Source organism: Acinonyx jubatus, chromosome C1 (assembly GCF_027475565.1).
Source record: "Acinonyx jubatus isolate Ajub_Pintada_27869175 chromosome C1, VMU_Ajub_asm_v1.0, whole genome shotgun sequence".
NCBI classification, from domain to species: domain Eukaryota; kingdom Metazoa; phylum Chordata; class Mammalia; order Carnivora; family Felidae; genus Acinonyx; species Acinonyx jubatus.
In genome coordinates, this window is record NC_069381.1 from 74,726,565 (window position 1) to 74,745,815 (window position 19,251).

Genomic DNA, 19,251 nt, shown 5'->3' on the forward strand with positions numbered 1-19,251 from the left:
AATTCAGTCCTCAGATACCTAATGCCTCAAATAGGTGTTGTTGCCAGTGGATGACAAGACGAATTTCCCATAAAGGAAGTTGTTAGAGACTGAAATAATTTCTCTCATAAAGTGGAATGAGCTTGGGCACTGGAATTTGACTGAATGGGAAGTTTTGCTATGCCATTCACAGCCTGTGTAACTTTTGAGAAATTATTTGATCTCTCTTTGCACACTTCCTCATCTGTAGAGCAAAGATAATACTACCTCATGGGTATAATGTGGAAGGTCCACAGATAGCACATTTAATGCCTGGTGGTTAATAGACACAATAATATTAAGTGTTCAGTGTTATTGTACTTTTACTTTCCCACTAAAAATGATTGAAAGTTCTGTTTCTTCTGTTTTTATAAAGAATTATTTTTTAGTGTGATACCTCGAGTTAGAACCAAGGCGCCAAACACCAAGGAGTTCTTATTTTGAGTAGTAAAACTCCTGATCGCACTTACCAATTTGGTTGTTCGCTTTATTGCTCAAATTAGTAGCAGTGCTATAGCTCTGCAGTTACTGTGTGCTACAATTACCTCTTCCATACTCCTCCCCGCCATCCTATGAAGGAAGATACTATCCTATTCTTTATTTTAAAGAAGAAACGGGCACGTGGGTGGCTCAGTCAGTTAAGCGTTCAACTTCAGCTCAGGTCAGGATCTCTTGATCCGTGAGTTCAAGACCCGCATCAGGCTCTCTGCTGACAGCTCGGAGCCTGGAGCCTGCTTTGGATTCTGTGTTTCCCGCTCTCTGCCCCCTCCCTCACTCACACTGTCTCTCAAAAATGAATAAAGGTTAAAAAAAAGATTTTTTTTTTTTAAAGAAAAAACAAAGATTAAGCACCCTGACTGTTGTTATCCTGATCCCAAGTGGCAGAACCAAGATTCACACTCAGGCACTTGGACTTGAGTGCTGTGCCCCTAATCACTGTAATTCTAAAGGAATACTCTAAAACTCTAGTACTACATTAATACGGCTGTCTGTTCTTGCCTTAATCACCAGGGACGGATCACCTCCAAAAAAGTAGAGGTTGGGCATGCAGAATGTAACCTATTTTATGTTTGTCTTTTCCTATAATAAAACCAGAGCTCCAGAATGTGTGGAAGTTCCATGTCGTTTGCAGAAAAGTAAGTGGGTTGGAGATCATACATATAGCTGAACTTCTAAAGTCATTTAAGATCACATGTCACTGAAGAAAGTCTCATTTGATCCCTGTAGACCCTTTGAGAGTTAATTCTGGGAGTTAAAGAAAAGAAAGGTACAGAATGTTTATTAGATTAGCTTAGTCCTGATTACTATGGTTCTACTCCCTTGGATAGTCTCTTTCTTTAATCTGTTTACATGTTTTTTGCCTGTTGCCATGGTAAAGCTCATTCCATGAGTGAGAGACCTCAGTGCTGAAGGAGGTTTTCTTAATGTTAAATCTTGCATTTTCACTTCCACGTTTTATCTTGGTGTTACTAGGGCAACCCAAATAATTTCATTTTCTCTTTGAAGTTGATGCCTTTAAAGCTGTTATACCCTCATGCTGACTCATTCATGTTCTTACTTTTTTTCTAGTTTAATTCCCGCAGCTACTTTCTTTACACAGATGTTTTCTGCTTTTTTGTAGCCATGATAGATGAGGTCCTGTTGGTATAGTAGTTAAGTATTTGGGGGAATTACAAATCCCACTGAGGATTAGAAAGGAGCTATGGACCTTCTCACCAGAGGGGGGGAAAAAAGCCAGTTTAAGCAATAATGGATGAATGTACAATGGGAAAAGACAGTTTCTTCAATAAATAGTGTTGGGAAAACTGAACAGTGACATACAAAAGAATGAAACTGGACCACCGTCTTATACCACACACAAAAATAAACTCACAATGAGTTAAAGGCTTGAATGTAAGACCTGAAACCATACACTCCTAGAAGAAGGGAGATAAGCTCCTTGACATCAGTCTTGGCAAGGGTTTTTTGAATTTGACACCAAAAGCATAAACAAGTGGAGACTACCTCATACTAAAAACTTCTATATAAGAAAGGAAACCATCAACAAAATTAAAAGACAACCTATGGGATAGAAGAAAATATTTGTAAATCATATATCTGATAAGGGGTTAATATCCAAAATATGTAAAGAACTCATATAATTCAATAGGAAAATAAAGCAGTTCTATTAAAAATGGGCAGATGGTCTGAATAGTTCTTTTTTCCAAATAAAAAGTACAAATGGCCAACAAGTACATGAAAAGATGCTCAGCATCACTAATCATCAGAGAAATGCAAACCAAAACCACAATGAGATATCACCTCTTGTTATCTATCACTTGTTATAATAATTATTATCAAAACACTTGTTATAACAGTTATTATTAAAACAAGAAATAACAAGTGGTAGAGAGAATATAGAGAAAGGGGAACCTTTGTGCACTATTGGTAGGAACGTAAATTGATATAGGCACTGTGGAAAACTGAGGTTTGTGAAAAAAATAAAAATAGAACTACCATATGATCCAGCAATTCCACTTCTGGGTATTTATCTGAAGGAAACAAAAATACTAACTCGAAAAGATACCTACACCCCCACGTACATTGCAGCATTGTTACAATAGCCAAACATTGAAACAACCTAAATGTCTGTGGCTGGATCAGTGGATAAAGCAAATGTGGTGCATATATGCATACAATGGAATATTATTTTGCCATAAAAAGAAGGAAATCCTGCTATTTGCAACAACGTGCATGGACCTTGGGGCATTATGCTAGTGAACTAAGTGAGACAGAGCAACACAAATACTGTGTGATCTCACTTAAATGTGGAATCTAAAACAAAACTTGTAGATACAGAGAAGAGATGGGTGGTTATCAGAGGCAGAGGTGGGCAAAATGTGTGAAGGGAGTCAAACTTCCAGTTGTAAAATAATTAAATCCTGGGGATGTAATGTACAGCATGGCAACTATAGTTAACAATACTGTATTGTATATTTTAAACTTGCTAAAAGAATAGATCTTAAAAGTCCTCACCACAAGAAAAAAAGTGTAACTCCATGTGGTTAGTGGATATTAACTAAACTTACTTGGACAATCATTTCACAATATAGACACGTATATCAAATCATGTTATACACCTAAAGCTAATACAATGTTATATGTCAATTATATCTCAATTTTAAAAAGACATGGTGGATGAAAATATGAACAAATAGTATCTCTTCTCCAAATTTATTTGGGTCTTAGGTTTTGAGTAGCAAGTTGTAAGAGTTGGTATAGCAAGGGATTCATCAAAAAAAATCTGTCCCAATCTATTCTGTTTCTAACTTCAGATTGTGAAAGTTAAGGCACCTGTTTATTTCTGTTTTCATTTTTACCTCATCCCAGGGCAATCTCCTGTTTGGTTTTATATCTGTCGTCTGGAAAGCCTCTTGGCAAAGTACATGCCCGAGTTAAATGGCTAGTTGGCATGCATCATTCCCAGTGCTGGTCTGGCTCACAAGCCCTTTGGGTTTGAAATCATACAAAAAGCTGAGGAGCAAAGAGGAAAGATACCATATTTTGAATCTCCGTGTTTAACAGATCTGTTGCCCACACATTTAACTATAGCTTCTTTTTGTCTTTTATCCCTAGTTCTTGACACATAATAATAGTTGGATAGCAAATGTTGAAAGAGGGAGGGAAGGAAGAGAGATCAAGGGGAGGGGGAAGAAAGAAAAGGAAAGGAGGAGGATATATTCAAGGGAAAGAAGAAAAGGAGGAAATAAGTAGACCATAGGAGACTATCTTCTGACCAAAGACTGAATTTCTTGTGTGTAACTTGGAAGTCAGCTCCTGAGGGGGAATTCTAGATGGATTTTGAAGAGAGGGGGTGTAGCTCAGTGGTAGAGTGCGCGCTTAGCTTAGATGGATTTTGAGTGAGGTGACTACACTGCAGGCTGGCACGTGTTTGGACAGGTGCAGGAGACAAGAGCAGCCCTAGGCTTTCATGCTTGCCACCTGTGCTCAGTTCTAGGAAGTTACTCAGCAGCCCCCTCACTGGTCATGACTGGCCTACTGAGATTCTAGAAGAATGTTTGCTATTTGTGGTGAGAATTTGGTGAATTCAATACCGAACATAGCCTACCCAGCCAGAACTTTGGGGCATCGTTAGACAGTTAACAAGAGAGTGAAGGCATTGTGTGGGGGATGATTCAAGAGATCCAGTGGTGGGTTGGTTCATGTGTTTAGAAGGCAGTTCAGCAGCAAGGTACAAGGTGAAGCTGAGAAGGTCTACCTTGCTCTACAAAAAGGTTGCTTTGGGTGAATTTTTATGTACACTTTAGAAAAAGACTTGGTGAGTCTTGGTGCCTTTTGGCATTTCAGTTGCCCACTTGGTCTCAGAATCTGGACCAGCTCAGGCTACCCTTACCCTGTGTCTTCAGACACAGAAAATATCAGGTCTAACCTGATTCAAAATAAACAGAAACAAATCATTTCTGGTGAGTGATGGAAGGCAAAATGATACACCTTAAAGTGGGAACAAAGAGCCGTCATATTATAGACCTTACGTTGTGCCTGAAATGTTCTGGCCCTGGCCTCCAACTTTACCTAGATGACTGTCCCTACCTGTACTTCATCTTTCTGTGCAGGCACCACTTCCCAAGCCCCCAGTGGCTCAGGTACCTCAGTAAATATCAGTGTCCTAAACGTCCACTTCATCAGACTATCACAACTGCGATGAAGCGGTTGTATGTCATTACTTCTGTCTGTCTCTCCACCATAATGTAAGATTCATAAGGACAGGGGTTATATCTGGCTTACTCACTGGTGTGTCCACATCAGTGAGCTCAATACCTTGCAGTTTACTTATTTTTGAGAGGGAGAGAGAGAGCATGAGCTGGGGGAGAAGCAGAGAGAAGGAAACACAGAATCCAAAGCAGACTCTAGCCTGTGAGCTGTCAGCACAGAGCCCGATGTGAGGTTCAAGCCATGAGATCATGACCCGAGCCGAAGTTGGATGCTTAACTGACTGAGCCACCCAGGCGCCCCAGTACTTCGCAGTTTAAAACTACTCTAGGACTTGCAGAAAGAATGAATAAAGCTGCCAGGCACTGTGATAGGTGCTAGGGATTTAAAGCTTTCAAAGACACTACATCCAGCCTTGAGAAACTGTGCTTCTGAAGTAGGTATCTCCAATGATAATTTATCCCTCTCTCAGTTTCTAGAGGGGAAAGACCAAGGGCGAATCACAATGGTATGGCTTTTTCCACCTCATTTCCCTAAATTCTACCTCTTTGACCACAAGTATCCCAACACAGACTCTGTTTGTATCTAAGGACTGGCATAGAAATGAACCAACCTATCTTTCCACCAATTTCTGTTTCTTTGTTGAAATGGATATTTATTTTGTTTTTACCCAAACAATTTAAATTTATGTCTATGTAGCCATTTATTAGGTTCCTAAAACATTAGTCTGTTAAGTTTTTAACAGGGGTCATCTGAAAATAGGATCAAACATTACAGAAGGAACAAAAACAAACAAATCCCCACAGTTGTTGTTCCATAAACCTTGATTTTCCCCTGGACCTGAGCCACCTAAAAGATCATCCACCCATTTCTAAGTCCCACTTTACTTCAGAACTTTTTTTTTTTTTTTTTTTTTTTTTAGAGAGAGACAGCAAGCAAGCAGGGTAGGGGCAGAGAGAGAGAGGGAAACACAGAATCTGAAGCAGGCTCCAGGCTCTGAGCTGTCAGCACACAGCCCAACGCAGGGCTCAAACTCATGGACTGTGAGACCACAACCTGAGCCAAAGTTGGACACTGAACCAACTGACGCACCCGGGCGCCCCTACTTCAGAACTTCTGACGGTCTGTCAGCTTTGAAATGTTTGACTTTTAAATGTAAGTTTTTTCTTGTTTCTTCCTTGCTCTTTCCAACTAAATCTAAGGTTTTAGGTAAATTTCTGTGACCTTTCTACACAGCTTCTCATTTTTTTAATGTTGGTGTTCACTACATAAAACCTCCCAATTCAACAACCACTGAACTAGTTTTCTTCCTTCCAAGCATCCCTAGTCCACCTTTTCATCCTGCTGATGAAACTGCCAAGCAACTTTAGGTAACTAAATGGCACCCTGCAAGTTGACAGATTGTGGGGCTTCAGGGTCTTGTTTTCTAGGTCTTTCTGCCATTTTTGAAAACGCATTTGGCAGGGCTCTCAATGTCTTTGAGATAGTTTTCTCAGGAAGACTTCCTTGGCCCCAAGCCATCTTTCTTTCTAAAATTAGCAACTGCAAGCAAACGATTTTCAAAATACTATAGTTTGTCTACAAAGAGGGCACTGCTTTGGGTCTTATTCCAAGTTGGCTAATGGGTTCTATTCCTCCCACCCCCTGCCCCCACACCACCATTTTCTTTTTGCTGACAAAGTATTCAAATGAGTAAGTCTAGGTCTCACACTTAGACTGGTATTATAACTTTCTTTTTAATTATTCATTTATTTGATGACTCTACACTGAGCACCTATGACATGCCGAAGACTGTTAGGTGATGGGAAAACAATAGAGACCAACATTAATCCAAGAACCATGCAAATGAGTGGAAAATGGAGTCTATGACAGGAGTCCAGGGTGCTCCAAGAGCCTGTGGGCTGGATTTGACCCAGTCAGGGAGATCAGGGTTGGCTCGTGGTGCTAGAGCCGAGGTCTGCAGGATGCATAGGAATCTGCAAAGCAAGGGGGGTTGGAAGAACATTCCAGCTTTAGGATTAATACCACAAGGCCCTGCTATTACTTGAATCTCCTTCATAGTGACTTTTCGAGAGCCACACAGATCACTTGACCTTTGCAATCATGCAATGTATACCACCTCATTTCACTATTTCTTTCTGGTAGTGTGGGGGGGGGGGTAGTTTTTTGTTTTCATTTTTTAACTAAAGACTCTATTATCTTCAGAAACAGATGTGCTTTAACAAGTTGATTCATATTTTCCAAGCATTTCTTTCATTTAAATTTTTGGCACATTCTAGGTCCGAGAGGCAAGTAGCCTTTGACCATGTTCTCCTAGAGCCTTCATATAAAGAAACTTTTATTCCCTCCTTCAGTTTCTAAAATGTGAGCCTCTAGTATTGAATATCATCGTGTTAGATTTTATTTAGCTTTGCTATGAGAAAATAAGAATTGAAAGAGGGAAGTCCTGTAATGTCTAACTTGGAAAAGATAGGCCATTAAATCAATACGTTAAATTTAGAGCCAAACCCAACAAATATTTTTCCTATAGGCAAAAAGCCTTGCATTAAATATTTATTGGTTGGATGAACAAAAACCTAATATTCAAATTTTAGGTGTATTCACATCCATTTTAATATTCTGACAAAAGTATGGTGGTTGTTAATTTCTTTATGTAGAATTGTTTCTTCCTGGGGGCTGGAGGGCCTGGATTTCATTCCATCGTGGATTTTACTGAGCACATCCAACAGAAAGACAAACCAAGAGCTGTCTTTTTCAAAACAACCTTTTTGAAAAGCCCCTAAGAGGATTAACAGTTAATGTTTTTTTTACTGTTGTAAAATCTTCTCTTAACAGAGAAATTTTAGGGATGCCTTGGTGGCTCATTCAGTTAAGTGTCCAACTCTTGATTTCAGCTCAGGTCATGATCTCATGGTTCATGAGTTTGAGGCCCACATCAGCATGGAGTCTGCTTGGGATTCTCTCTCTTTCCCTCCCTCCCTTTCTGCTGCTCCCTTATGCTGTTTCTCTAAATAAATAAACATTTTTTAAAAAGAGAGATTTTAAATGGTAGATTCTTGCAAAGATGAGCTTAATAAAAAAGGCCATAAAAATATTCATACTACAAATCTCTTAGTCTTTCAGTCTCTTACTTTAAGTCCCAATCTTTTGTTTCCTGAGCAGTGTTACTTTGTTTCCTAGTTGTTAGATTTAACATAGCTGGAACTTTTAAATCTTACCAAGAAAGAAAGAAAGAAAGAAAGGGAGAGAGAGAGAAAGAGAGAGGAAAGGAAAGAAAAGAAAGGAGGGAGGGAGGAAGAGAGAGAGAAAGAAAGAGAGAGAAAGAAAGAAAGAAGAGAAAAGAAAAGAAAGAGGAAGGAAGGAAGGAAAGGAGGAAGGAAGGAAGGAAAGAAGAAAACAAAAGAAAAGAAAAAAGAAAAGAAAAAGCAAGCAAGCTTAGTGGGAAAGTTTTCATAATAAGTTTTTCAGCTGCCTGTTGCACTTTTGCTGACTGTTTTTAAAAGTATCAATCTCTCTAAAGAAGACATCCGGATGGCCAACAGGCATGTGAAAAGATGCTCAATGTCGCTCCTCATCAGGGAAATACAAATCAAAACCACACTCAAGATATCACCTCACACCAGTCAGAGTGGCCAATGTGAACAAATCAGGAGACTATAGATGCTGGAGAGGATGTGGAGAAACGGGAACCCTCTTGCACTGTTGGTGGGAATGCAAACTGGTGCAGCCACTCTGCAAAACAGTGTGGAGGTTCCTCAAAAAATTAAAAATAGAACTACCCTATGACCCAGCAATAGCACCACTAGGAATTTACCCAAGGGATACAGGAGTACTGATGCATAGGGGCACTTGTACCCCAATGTTTATAGCAGCACTTTCAACAATAGCCAAATTATGGAAAGAGCCTAAATGTCCATCAACTGATGAATGGATAAAGAAATTGTGGTTTATATACACAATGGAATACTACGAGGCAATGAGAAAGAATGAAATATGGCCCTTTGTAGCAACGTGGACGGAACTGGAGTGTTATGCTAAGTGAAATAAGCCATACAGAGAAAGACAGATACCATATGTTTTCACTCTTATGTGGATCCTGAGAAACTTAACAGAAACCCATGGGGGAGGGGAAGAAAAAAAAAGAGGTTAGAGTGGGAGAGAGCCAAAGCATAAGAGACTCTTAAAAACTGAGAACGAACTGAGGGTTGATGGGGGGTGGGAGGGAGGAGAGGGTGGGTGATGAGTATTGAGGAGGGCACCTTTTGGGATGAGCACTGGGTGTTGTATGGAAACCAATTTGACAATAAATTTCATATATTGAAAAAATAAAAAAAAATAAAAGTATCAATCTATGTTTATGAAAAGTATTTGTAAAACAGCCAAACTGCCTATTGGAATAGACAAGGCAACTTTCCCCCATAGGATCGCTAAGAATTTAACTCAAAACTATGGAGCATTTTGGGGCCTGGAGCTAACAATACGAAATGGAAGATGGCCTCAGCCTTTTCAGACTACTTTAAACTCCAAAAAGTGAAAACTAAGTAGGAACCTTCAGTTTTAATGTTCTGAAGGGCAGAAGCCATCCTGTCTTCTCCACCATCCTCTCCTTGCTTTCCTTTTGTTAGAAAGAAAGTTGCCTTCCAGGTAGACCTACCACTGATCCTACATGCATTTTGTCTGGACTCTCTGACCTGCACCGTATGTTCATGGTGCTTCTGCTGCTTCGAACTATCGCGCTTTCTTGGCTCAGGGGGTAAAACTGGACTGGAGATAAATTTCTTTTTGTCCATTGAAGGAAGAAGATAGTCTTCAAAACAGTCATTATGGATTTGCTCAGTTGAATCCTAGACTTAGTTTTTGGATGTCAGGACTGATAAGATGAACTGAAATCTTTTCTCAATCACATATAAATGATATCAAGAGTTGGAGGGGAAACACGCAGTCTTCTCAAGGGTTTAGAATCCTGTCACGGAAGGGGTGGAGGCTGACATGTACAGTGTGCCTCCTGCAAGACTGTTTCTGGTTTAAGGGAGAGAGAAACGACATGAAACAGAGGTGACCAAGAATGCCAGTGGGATGCAGGGAGCTGGAGCCATGTTTCTCAGAGAGACTTTTAGTAAATTCTGAATGACAGAGATGAGGAAGGCCTTGATATCCTTTATGATCGCTTTTTGAGACTGTTAGATCACAAGTTAGTCTCATTTTAGAAAATGTTTCTGAATCCAAATTTACTTGAAATGCACAGAATAAACCTTAAATTATTATTAGTGTCATATAGATGAAGCTGAAGCTCTTGGACAGAAAATCCCAAAGAAAGCAAAGCCTTCTTTTGAGATCTCACTAAGATTTAGAAGGGCACTATTCCAAACCATTATATCATAAACAAGACTATTATGTTTGGATCTGTTTTCTGTCTCTTGTTTCTTAATAGAGCAATGTTCTGATAAGGGAGTCACAAAAGTTGGCCATTGGATACAAGCTAAACCTAAGAAATCATTATCGATCGACACATCCTCTTTAGCACCAGTGACAGAACATTGTGCATTAAAATTGCAATGATCCTTAACTTTGAAATTATAAATTATTCCTGACTCTTTTCTTCTTCTCACTCTCTTCATAGTGCATGTTCTTTGAATAATCACTATTTATAATGTGAATAGTTAACGGTAATAGTCATTTACTGCAGTGTCAAACTTTATAACAGGATAATAATAGAAGAAAGAATTTGGTCTTTACTACAAAATGCTTGAATGGGTGTGTGTATCTTTGAGTATGCTTGTATATGGGGGCCTGGTTTGATTTACCAAATAGGAATGGAGGGTCCACTCTAAGGCATTGTGTTGTTTTCTAGAAGACACAGAGATAAACAAGATATACACTCCAGCTTCAGTGAAATAGAAATAACCTCTTTAAATGCACCACTGGCACAGGGAACACTAATCAGTCACATTTACAAAGCAGATCAATTACAATTCATGCTTTTATAGGAATTTCTTTAATACACATTCTCCCATGAGAGTCCATGTGGGTGAAGGCAGGTACCTTGTCCTCTGTTTTGTTCACTTGCATTCCCCTAGCACAGGACCTGACATATTTTACGGTTTCATTATTCTACAGCAAGTGCATAAGTAAATGAAGGTAATCTGTGCTTGTGAGAGAAAAAAAATCCGCTGTTGATCATCATATATACTAAATTTTTAGTGGATTCAAAAGCTTCTGGCTACAGTATAGGTAACTGTGGAAACTATCATGTGAAGCAAAGTCCTTGAGATGTATGGCCTGAAGTACAATGATTAAAGGGATTTTTCTTTAATATGTGAAAGGTATAATGAGGAAGAGAAGATATGATATCTCTCTTTAAGAATGAGAATTGCTAGGTAGGAGTAATTTTTGCTTCCCATCACCACTACCACCCTTAGACAAAAGGGCAAGCTCAATTTGAATATTTTTGAAATAATGTGATTGGGCCATTAATTTAATGTATGACATTGTGGAAATATGCAAGGAGTTAATAATACAGAAGTATCCACTGGGTTCCAAGTTTCACTTGCCTCTTTCGATTCCTTCTGACTGCAAAGTTCTTGCTTTATGGGGCTGTAAGGGCAGTAGAGTTCAAGAATCACTTAAATGTATTAATAATAGGTTTTTAGAAATTTCCTGCTATCAAATAGGGATATGAAAAGAGAAGTTGAATACAGGAGAACTTCTACTTAAACTGTTTGTTTCCTAGTATATTTTAATTGTTTTCTATTTGAGTCATCATGATGTAGTTTTAACTAGGAGCTGTATGGGGTAAGGTTTGGTTAGAAGTCATGGCTCACCCTTGGCCGTGTTCCTTGGGCATGAGTCACCTAATCTGTCAACTCAAGTTTTTCACTCTTAAAATGAGAGTTATGGACGAGATGACCTCTGAAGTGCCATTCGGGTTCTAAAATTTTATAACTCATTTCTTACTTCCTTTTAATTAGATATATTTCTATAGAACCATGTAATTATGATCTTGTTTGGTGGACTTTTCTAGAGATATTTTGTCATGTGTGCCACAACTACAGAATAAAATACAATCTAGAGTCGCGTTCTCCCAAGAGAGAAGGGTATCATTTTTAGGAATTGGAAAATTTGGCATTTTCTCATTTTTTATTTCCATCTTTGCACTGCTAGAAGAAAAGCAGTTTGTTTTATTTTTATGATTGATGTTTTGAGCATATCTTGAGGACTTTATTTTGATTTATGGAACCTTTGGGTACAGCTGAGAAGAATCCCTAAATAAATCAAAGTATTTCTGTGCTCTTCCTCACTTGCACTCCTTTTCCACAGTAGCCTCAGGACACCAGCTGATGTCCTGGCCTTGCACCATGGGATCTTCCTCCCATAACATTATCCAGAGACACCCTTTGCCTTTACAGTGATTATTTCTAAAGCTAAAGGCAATTGTACTTCCCTTTCTTCATTAAAATTACCATGTATCCACTATTTACTCAGCAAATACTGAGTGTCTACTATATGTCAAGCATTATTTTCTAAATAGTTGAGATACGTCAGTGTATAGAGTAGAACTGAAAAGAAAGTACCTGCCCTCATGAAACTTATATTCTGGTAGGAGACAGACCATAAAGGAGCACAATATGTTTTGGTAGATAGGATGTAGGATATAAGAGACAAAGAAGAATCAAGGATGACTCCAAGGTTTTTGGCCTAAGCAACTGGAAAGATGGAGTTGCCATATTTCCTAGAGATAGGAAAGTTACAAGAAAAATAGGGCTGTGTGGGGTTGGGAGAAATAGGAATAAGAGAAGGGACCTGGAGTTGGTTTGGGACATAACGCATTTAATGTGTCTGGTGAATATCCAGATGGAGATGTCAAGTAGACAGTTGGGTCCATGAGTCGGAATTCAGTTTTGAATTTGTGTTTAGTTTGGATGCTGTTTAAAGCAGTGTGACTAGGGGCACCTTGTGTGGCTCCATCAGTTAAGTGTCCAACTTTGGCTCAGGTCATGATCTCACAGTTCGTGGGTTCGAGCCCCACATTGGGCTCTGTGCTGACAGCTCAGAGCCTGGAGCCTGCCTCAGATTCTGTGTCTCCTGCTCTCTCTCTGCCCCTTCCCCACTCATGCTCTGTCTCTCTCTCTCAAAAATAAACATTTAAAAAATTGAAAAAAACTAAAGCACTGTGACTAGATGTGATCGCCAGAGGATGCATGACTTTGGGAAGAGAAGAGGTCCAAAGACTAAGCCCTGAGCACTCCAAAGTCAGAGGTGAAGGAGAAGAGGAAGAAACAGCAAAAGGGTTAAAGAAGGAACAGCCAGGGAAGGAGGAGGAAAACCTAACAGCTATGGCGTCTTGAAAGTCAAGTAAAGGATGGTCAGATTATGCCCATGCTGCTTATATGTTTGTAGAGCAAATAGGTGAGGGCTGAGCATTGGCCATTAGATAGGTTTAGCAACATAGATGAAGCATATATGTGGATTTCTTCTCTGTAGAATCCATATTGCATGTGCTGAGGAATTATTGAACTTTTATTTTTTTTAACTTTTTTTAACATTTATTCATTTTTGAGAGACAGAGACAGAGCATGAATGGGGAAGGGAAAGAGAGGAAACACAGAATCTGAAGCAGGCTCCAGGCTCGGAGCTGTCAGCACAGAGCCCGATGCAGGGCTCGAACTCATGAACTATGAGATCATGACCTGAGCTGAAGTCAGGCACTCAACTGACTGAGCCACCCAGGCGCCCCAGGAATTATTGAACTTTTAAATTCATTTTTGTAATGGTTCACTCACCACATTACTGTAATTTGGAATTGGCTCTTGTTCCCTTGAACGATGTCTGTCTAAAGGTAATGCCATTTTCCAACTGCCAAAAAACTGTGGAATAAAGCAAATGTTGGCTGTATCCAACTGATAGGCATTGGAGAGCAGTGTTAGCAATCAGGTTTGAATCAAATAGAGTAGGTTTCATATTCTTAGAGCCAAGGGTTAATAGAGCAGAATTTGTTCTGTGTAATTAATTCTGGAGAAAATAATAAAACTCTCCTGAGAGGGAGAAAGACAGATTGTTCAGGAAGAGCCAAATAAATGAAAGAAAGAAACTCTGGGTTTGCAACTAACTTTACCAATATTCTTTACCAGAGGATTATATCATATGATCTTCTGAGAAGTAAATTTTATAAAGCCATTAAAATGACTTTCAGAAATAAATATTTCTAATAAAGGAAATGCACGTGGATTTCTGCAAAAGGACACAGAAGCAGCTCTATAACATAATGTAAAATTTATATAATTTTAATTAGGACTCCAGAATCTCATGATTGAAATGCAATGCCATATTTCCAAAGGCATTTTTTAATTAGGTAAACTAAGCTCTTACATAATAAGTTGGAAATCAAAGTTGGACAAAATTCCAAAATAGAAAAAAGTTAAATAGAAATAAAATTATGCTGATTGATCTCTAGGGGAAAAGACTATATTTAAACCCAAGCAGTTGATTCAGTGGTGACTCCCTGAGCTTGAAACAGTAACTCTTGAAATGGTAACAAATCCATTGGAAGCCACAATAGTAATGAAAGAGAAATCCAGGGTAGCCACTGATAATGCAGGTCTTCAGAGCTGCTGAAATTTTTGAAAGAAGAATACAAAATAAATTTTTGTTTTCAATCAGCAAGCACAAGGTCCATCTGCTGTCTCTTTAGTTTTTGGAGTTGTTTAATCAACTTCTTTATCCCCACCCTTTTGTTGCATCAAAAATAATTACAAGGATGAGCCCTGTGATATGTTAAAATAATAAAGTCTCTGTGTGTGTAGGGTAGATCTGTGTATGTACATTCATGTGGAGTATGTGTGTACACGCATATATGGCATGGCCATAAACATGGACACATACATACACTTACCCAAAAGCGGTGAAGTGTGTTAAGAGCTCTAACAAAAAGGCTGTGTCATCTTGGCCGGCAGCTTCTCTAAAAACCCATCTGAGTTAGGTTGTGCCAGTATGGGGAGGCAGTACATACTATTTAAGTTTCTTAGATTCCTTAGTTTGTCTTTATTTTCCACATTAAAAAGACTAATGCCTGTGAAGGCAATGTAGCCAAGGACTCAGAGAACATGGCCTTTGCTGAATGCCTATGCTTTGCTTTCTCAACAAGAGCTGTCGATGAAAGAACAGTGAGCCTCTACCTCAGTGCTTCTCAAAGCTTCTCAAAGTTGATGGAACCCTGGTGGCCTAAACCGGGAGTCCACAAGGTCAAAACTATTTTGTCATGCTCAGATTTATTTTTATTTTTTTATTTTTTATTTTTGCCTTTTTCGCTTATGGTGCCTAAGCAGTGGTGGGTAATGCACCTTAGCACGAACCAAGATAGAGGTATCAGACTGTGCTGTGGTGATTACATTCTTCATTAGCATACACTTACAACTTAAATGCCAGTTTTATTTAGTCTCCTCATTGATGCGTTAAAATTATTTAAATAACTCATAAGCCTTGGCTACACACTGTATTAATGTGCTGTACGACGAAGGAGAAGAATACATAAAGCATTTCTGGTACATTCCACAGTACAGCGGTTGTCTCAAGGAAAAGTCCTCATTTGAGTTGAAAGTTGAGTTAGCTCCTTTATCGTATTATGTCACTTTTACTTGAATAAAACAACTGATTACTCAGACTTTAGACTGTGGAAGATATTTTCTCGAAATGAATGAAGTGAGCCTAATGCTTTAAGGAAAACATCTGATACCATTTGCTACCACGAACTTCAAACTTTCAGGTGGTGATTAGAATTTTCGAAAAATACCCATTCCTTAAAACTTTTCTCGTGAAAGCAGTAATGATATTAATGAATGTGATGTTTTTTTTACATAATTTGTCAACATTTGGAAGATCTGCATAACTCAGCAATCCAATATTTTCCAGATGACCAAATACCAACATATCATGAAGTTTGAAAAGTTTGTTGATATAGTTTTCAGATTCCATATTGCAACTAACTAGGTCAGTTTGGTATCAAAAGTTAATATCCACAATTATATGAAAAGGCTGTTAAGATACTCTATTTTCCAACTGCCTATCTATTGGATTCATAAATTTCGATCAAAATAACATTGCAACAGACAGAATGCAGAAGCAGATACGATAATCTAGCTATCTTCCATTAAGCCAAATGTTAAAGAGATTTGCAAAAGTGGAAAGCCATGCTTCTCTCTCTCTCTCTCTTTTTTTTTTTGTTACTGTTTTGGAGACTAGTTATAATCAACATGTAATGGGTTTATTTTTAACTTGGTATATATATTTAAACTTTCTTGGTTTAAATTTCTAATACAGTAAATGTTAAGTGGTGTGATCCACATAAAAAAATGCTCCCTGGGGTGCCTGGGTGGCTCAGTCGGTTGAGCGTCTGACGTCAGCTCAGGCCATGATCTCACGGTTCGTGGGTTCGAGCCCCGCGTCGGGCTCTGTGCTGACAGCTCAGAGCCCGGAGCCTGTTTCAGATTCTGTGTCTCCCTCTTTCTATGCCCCTCCCCAACTCATGTTCTGTCTCCCTCTGTCTCAAAAACAAATAAACATTAAAAAAATAAAAAATAAATTTAAAAAAAAAATGCTCCTTGAGGTCCTTCTACATTTCAGAGGGTGAAAGTGACCTGAGATCAAAACATTTGAAAGCCACTGCTTTACATTGGTGCATTTTATTCCTGAGATTGGTCCTCACTTCAAAAAACAAGCCCAGTTCCTCCAAAGGTGTACAGGAACTCACCATGAAGGAAACAACCACCAAATCTGTCAAAGAATGTGGACTAGCACACAGGTATACTGCCCTCGTTAGCACTGTCACTGCAGCTGGCTGGGGTCACCTCCAATCTCATTTGGGTGAGCAGAGCTCCATGAACAAGCATCTGAATTCAGTCATTCACTTACTCAACAGCAGTTGTTCAGGCCCTGCTCCTGTTTGCCAGGTGCTGTGGTCAGTGATGGGAATGCAAAATGGAATGAGACAATGTGGCTCAGTCGGTTGAGCGTCTGACTCTTGATTTTGGCTCAGGTCATGATCTTGTGTGTTTGTGAGATCAAGCCCCACATGGGGCTCTGTGCTGACATCGCAGAGCCTGCTTTGGAAGCAGAACTCGGAAGTTAAGATGAGTTAGAGCCTCTGTGACTGTCACTGGCCCAACCGTGAGTAGGAAACACTTGGGGCAGTGAGGTTGTAATGACTCACTGGGAAGCAAAGCGGTCATGAAGTGTTAGGAAATATGAACTAGTCTGAAATGTCAAGGACACTAGGAATCTGCAAAGTTCTTAATTTAGCTTGTATGGCTTACCTGCAACATATGTTTTGAGAACACACGTGCATAGCATATAGGTTCTTCCTTCAAGAAGCTTGCAGCCTAGTGGTAGTAACAGAATGAAGTTAGGGAAGTCGTGTTTTGATAAAATGAGAAAATCGTATCAAATGCTGCACGGATGTCAACTAGGCAGGTCACAGATGAGAGCGGCAGCAGGCAGTTGAAATTTTCAACACTGTGTTAAGGAAAAAGCCTAGAAGGAAGACAGATTGCCGCTTTAGGAAGTCAGCTAAAGCAACAAGACAGAATGGATAATTAAAATCGTTTCCAAAGATAACCACCTGTGAACTCAAAGAGGAGGCTTGGCTTGGCTTTGGGCTGTTTATTGTACAGCCCTCAATTCAGTATGAGGGAAGGGAAGATCCACAAAATAAACAAGGCTTGGGAGAATAAGCAGCAAAACGCAGCCTTGCTCTTGCTCTGTAATTAGGACTGAGTAATAAGGACGGGTGCAGAGAGCTAGGTTCTTGGATCCAAAGGTGGCAAAAGGGAGAGAAATTTTCTTTTTGTCCCACACTGGCTACCCTTATTGTCATAAGAACAGAACATTTCTTCTCACGTAGCAGGGTGATGAACTTCAAGTCCCGGACCATAGGAAAGGCAGTGGGACTGAGCCATGAGAAAGGACAACACAGTCTAAGAAGGATGTGTCTCTTTCTCCTTTTTCCTGGAGCCTCAGTTGCATCCTACTCATTGATCTTCTGTCGTTGAGATAGAGATAGGCGTTTCCAAGGACAACTCATTTCTCAGAGCAGAAAATCAGGATAAATGTGAGGTTCACGGTGAAATATGCAGAATACAGAAAATAGAGAAAAAGAAATCAAGTCAAAAGCACAGGCACAGGATGCCTGAGTGGCTCAGTTGGTTGAACGTCTGACTCTTGATTTCGGCTCAGGTCATGATCTTGTGGGTTCATGAGATCAAGCCCCACATGGGGCTCTGTGCTAACATCGCAGAGCCTGCTTGGGATTCTCTCTCTCCCTCTCTCTGTCCCTCCCCACTCGTGCTTTCTCTCTCTCAGAAATAAACAGTAAAAGAAAAGAAAAGAAAAGAAAAGAAAAGAAAAGAAAAGAAAAGAAAAGAAAAGAAAAGAAAAGAAAAGAAAAGAAAGGAATGTTTTACAAAGCACGGGGACAAAAAATGGGAAGCAAGAAACAGTGAAGTCCTTTGCAAGCCATCCCCTCCCCCTACCACAACCACAACCACAACCAATGAGGTCCTTCCATCTTACAAGACCAGGGCCAGGTGGCAAAGCAGTCTGCCTTCCCAGGGGGCAAGCAAATGCTTTACAAATAGAGACTAGTAAATAATTAACACAAACCAATGCTGAGATTACATTTAAAATAGTTTAAAGCAGCAACCCAGGATGCTAAGATAAATAACAGAAGCATTTCAAAGGCTGGGCTCTGTTCTCTCTGGCATCTTCATGTTTTGTTTAGGGGAAGGGAAGGTCCAGGGAATAATGGTCTGCTCTGGCCATGGTCCTTCTGGTCATGCGGAGCCAAAGGCAACCCACTTATGGGATAATAGTCAAGTATTCGCCATTTCCGTGTGGGGCTTATTTCCTCTACCAGTGGCGTTATTCAATGGTTTCATAAAACACCAAGGTGCCTTGACAACTCCTGGACTAATTCAGGTCACTGCTTCTCATGGGCTGAAGCAGCACGTCAAATGCTCTTAATGTGTGTTGTACATGAAGAGAAATTAATTCACAGCCTTTCCTTTCTCAGAAACATGATTCCGGTAACAGAATTCCGACAGTTCTCTGAGCAGCAGCCTGCCTTCCGTGTGCTGAAACCATGGTGGGATGTGTTTACCGACTACCTTTCGGTAGCTATGCTGATGATCGGTGTGTTCGGATGTACTCTGCAGGTAGGTGCCTAGACTCACATCAAAATGGGAGCCAGAGCAAGACACTAAGCTGTTGAAACCTTTAAAAAGAGCTGGTGGTATGCTTTTCAGCCATGTAAATACTAGTTGTCCTGCTCTACTTGTGTATGGTGTTTGTAGTCATGGAAGGGAGCCCAAAACGTATTCACTGCACTTTCATATATGTATATATATTTGTATAAAACTAAATAAACTGGCCGTCAAGTGTTCTACTATGACAGGGGCATCCATAAAGCACTAAGAGAGTGCAGAGGAGGGGCCCGTGGCTTGGGAATGAGAGAAAAGGTGATGGTTGTATTAAAAC

General features: G+C 39.6%; 1 protein-coding gene across 1 annotated transcript in view; it reads left to right on the top strand.

Annotated features, from left to right (window-relative positions):
• Positions 1-19,251, top strand: part of LRRC8C (leucine rich repeat containing 8 VRAC subunit C) — an 81,369-nt gene that overhangs the window by 26,854 nt on the left and 35,264 nt on the right. Inside the window, exon 2 of the mRNA XM_027058663.2 lies at positions 18,788-18,929. Coding sequence (XP_026914464.1) covers positions 18,792-18,929 — 138 coding nt within the window. The 5' untranslated portion in view covers positions 18,788-18,791. The remainder of the gene's footprint in view (positions 1-18,787; positions 18,930-19,251) is intronic.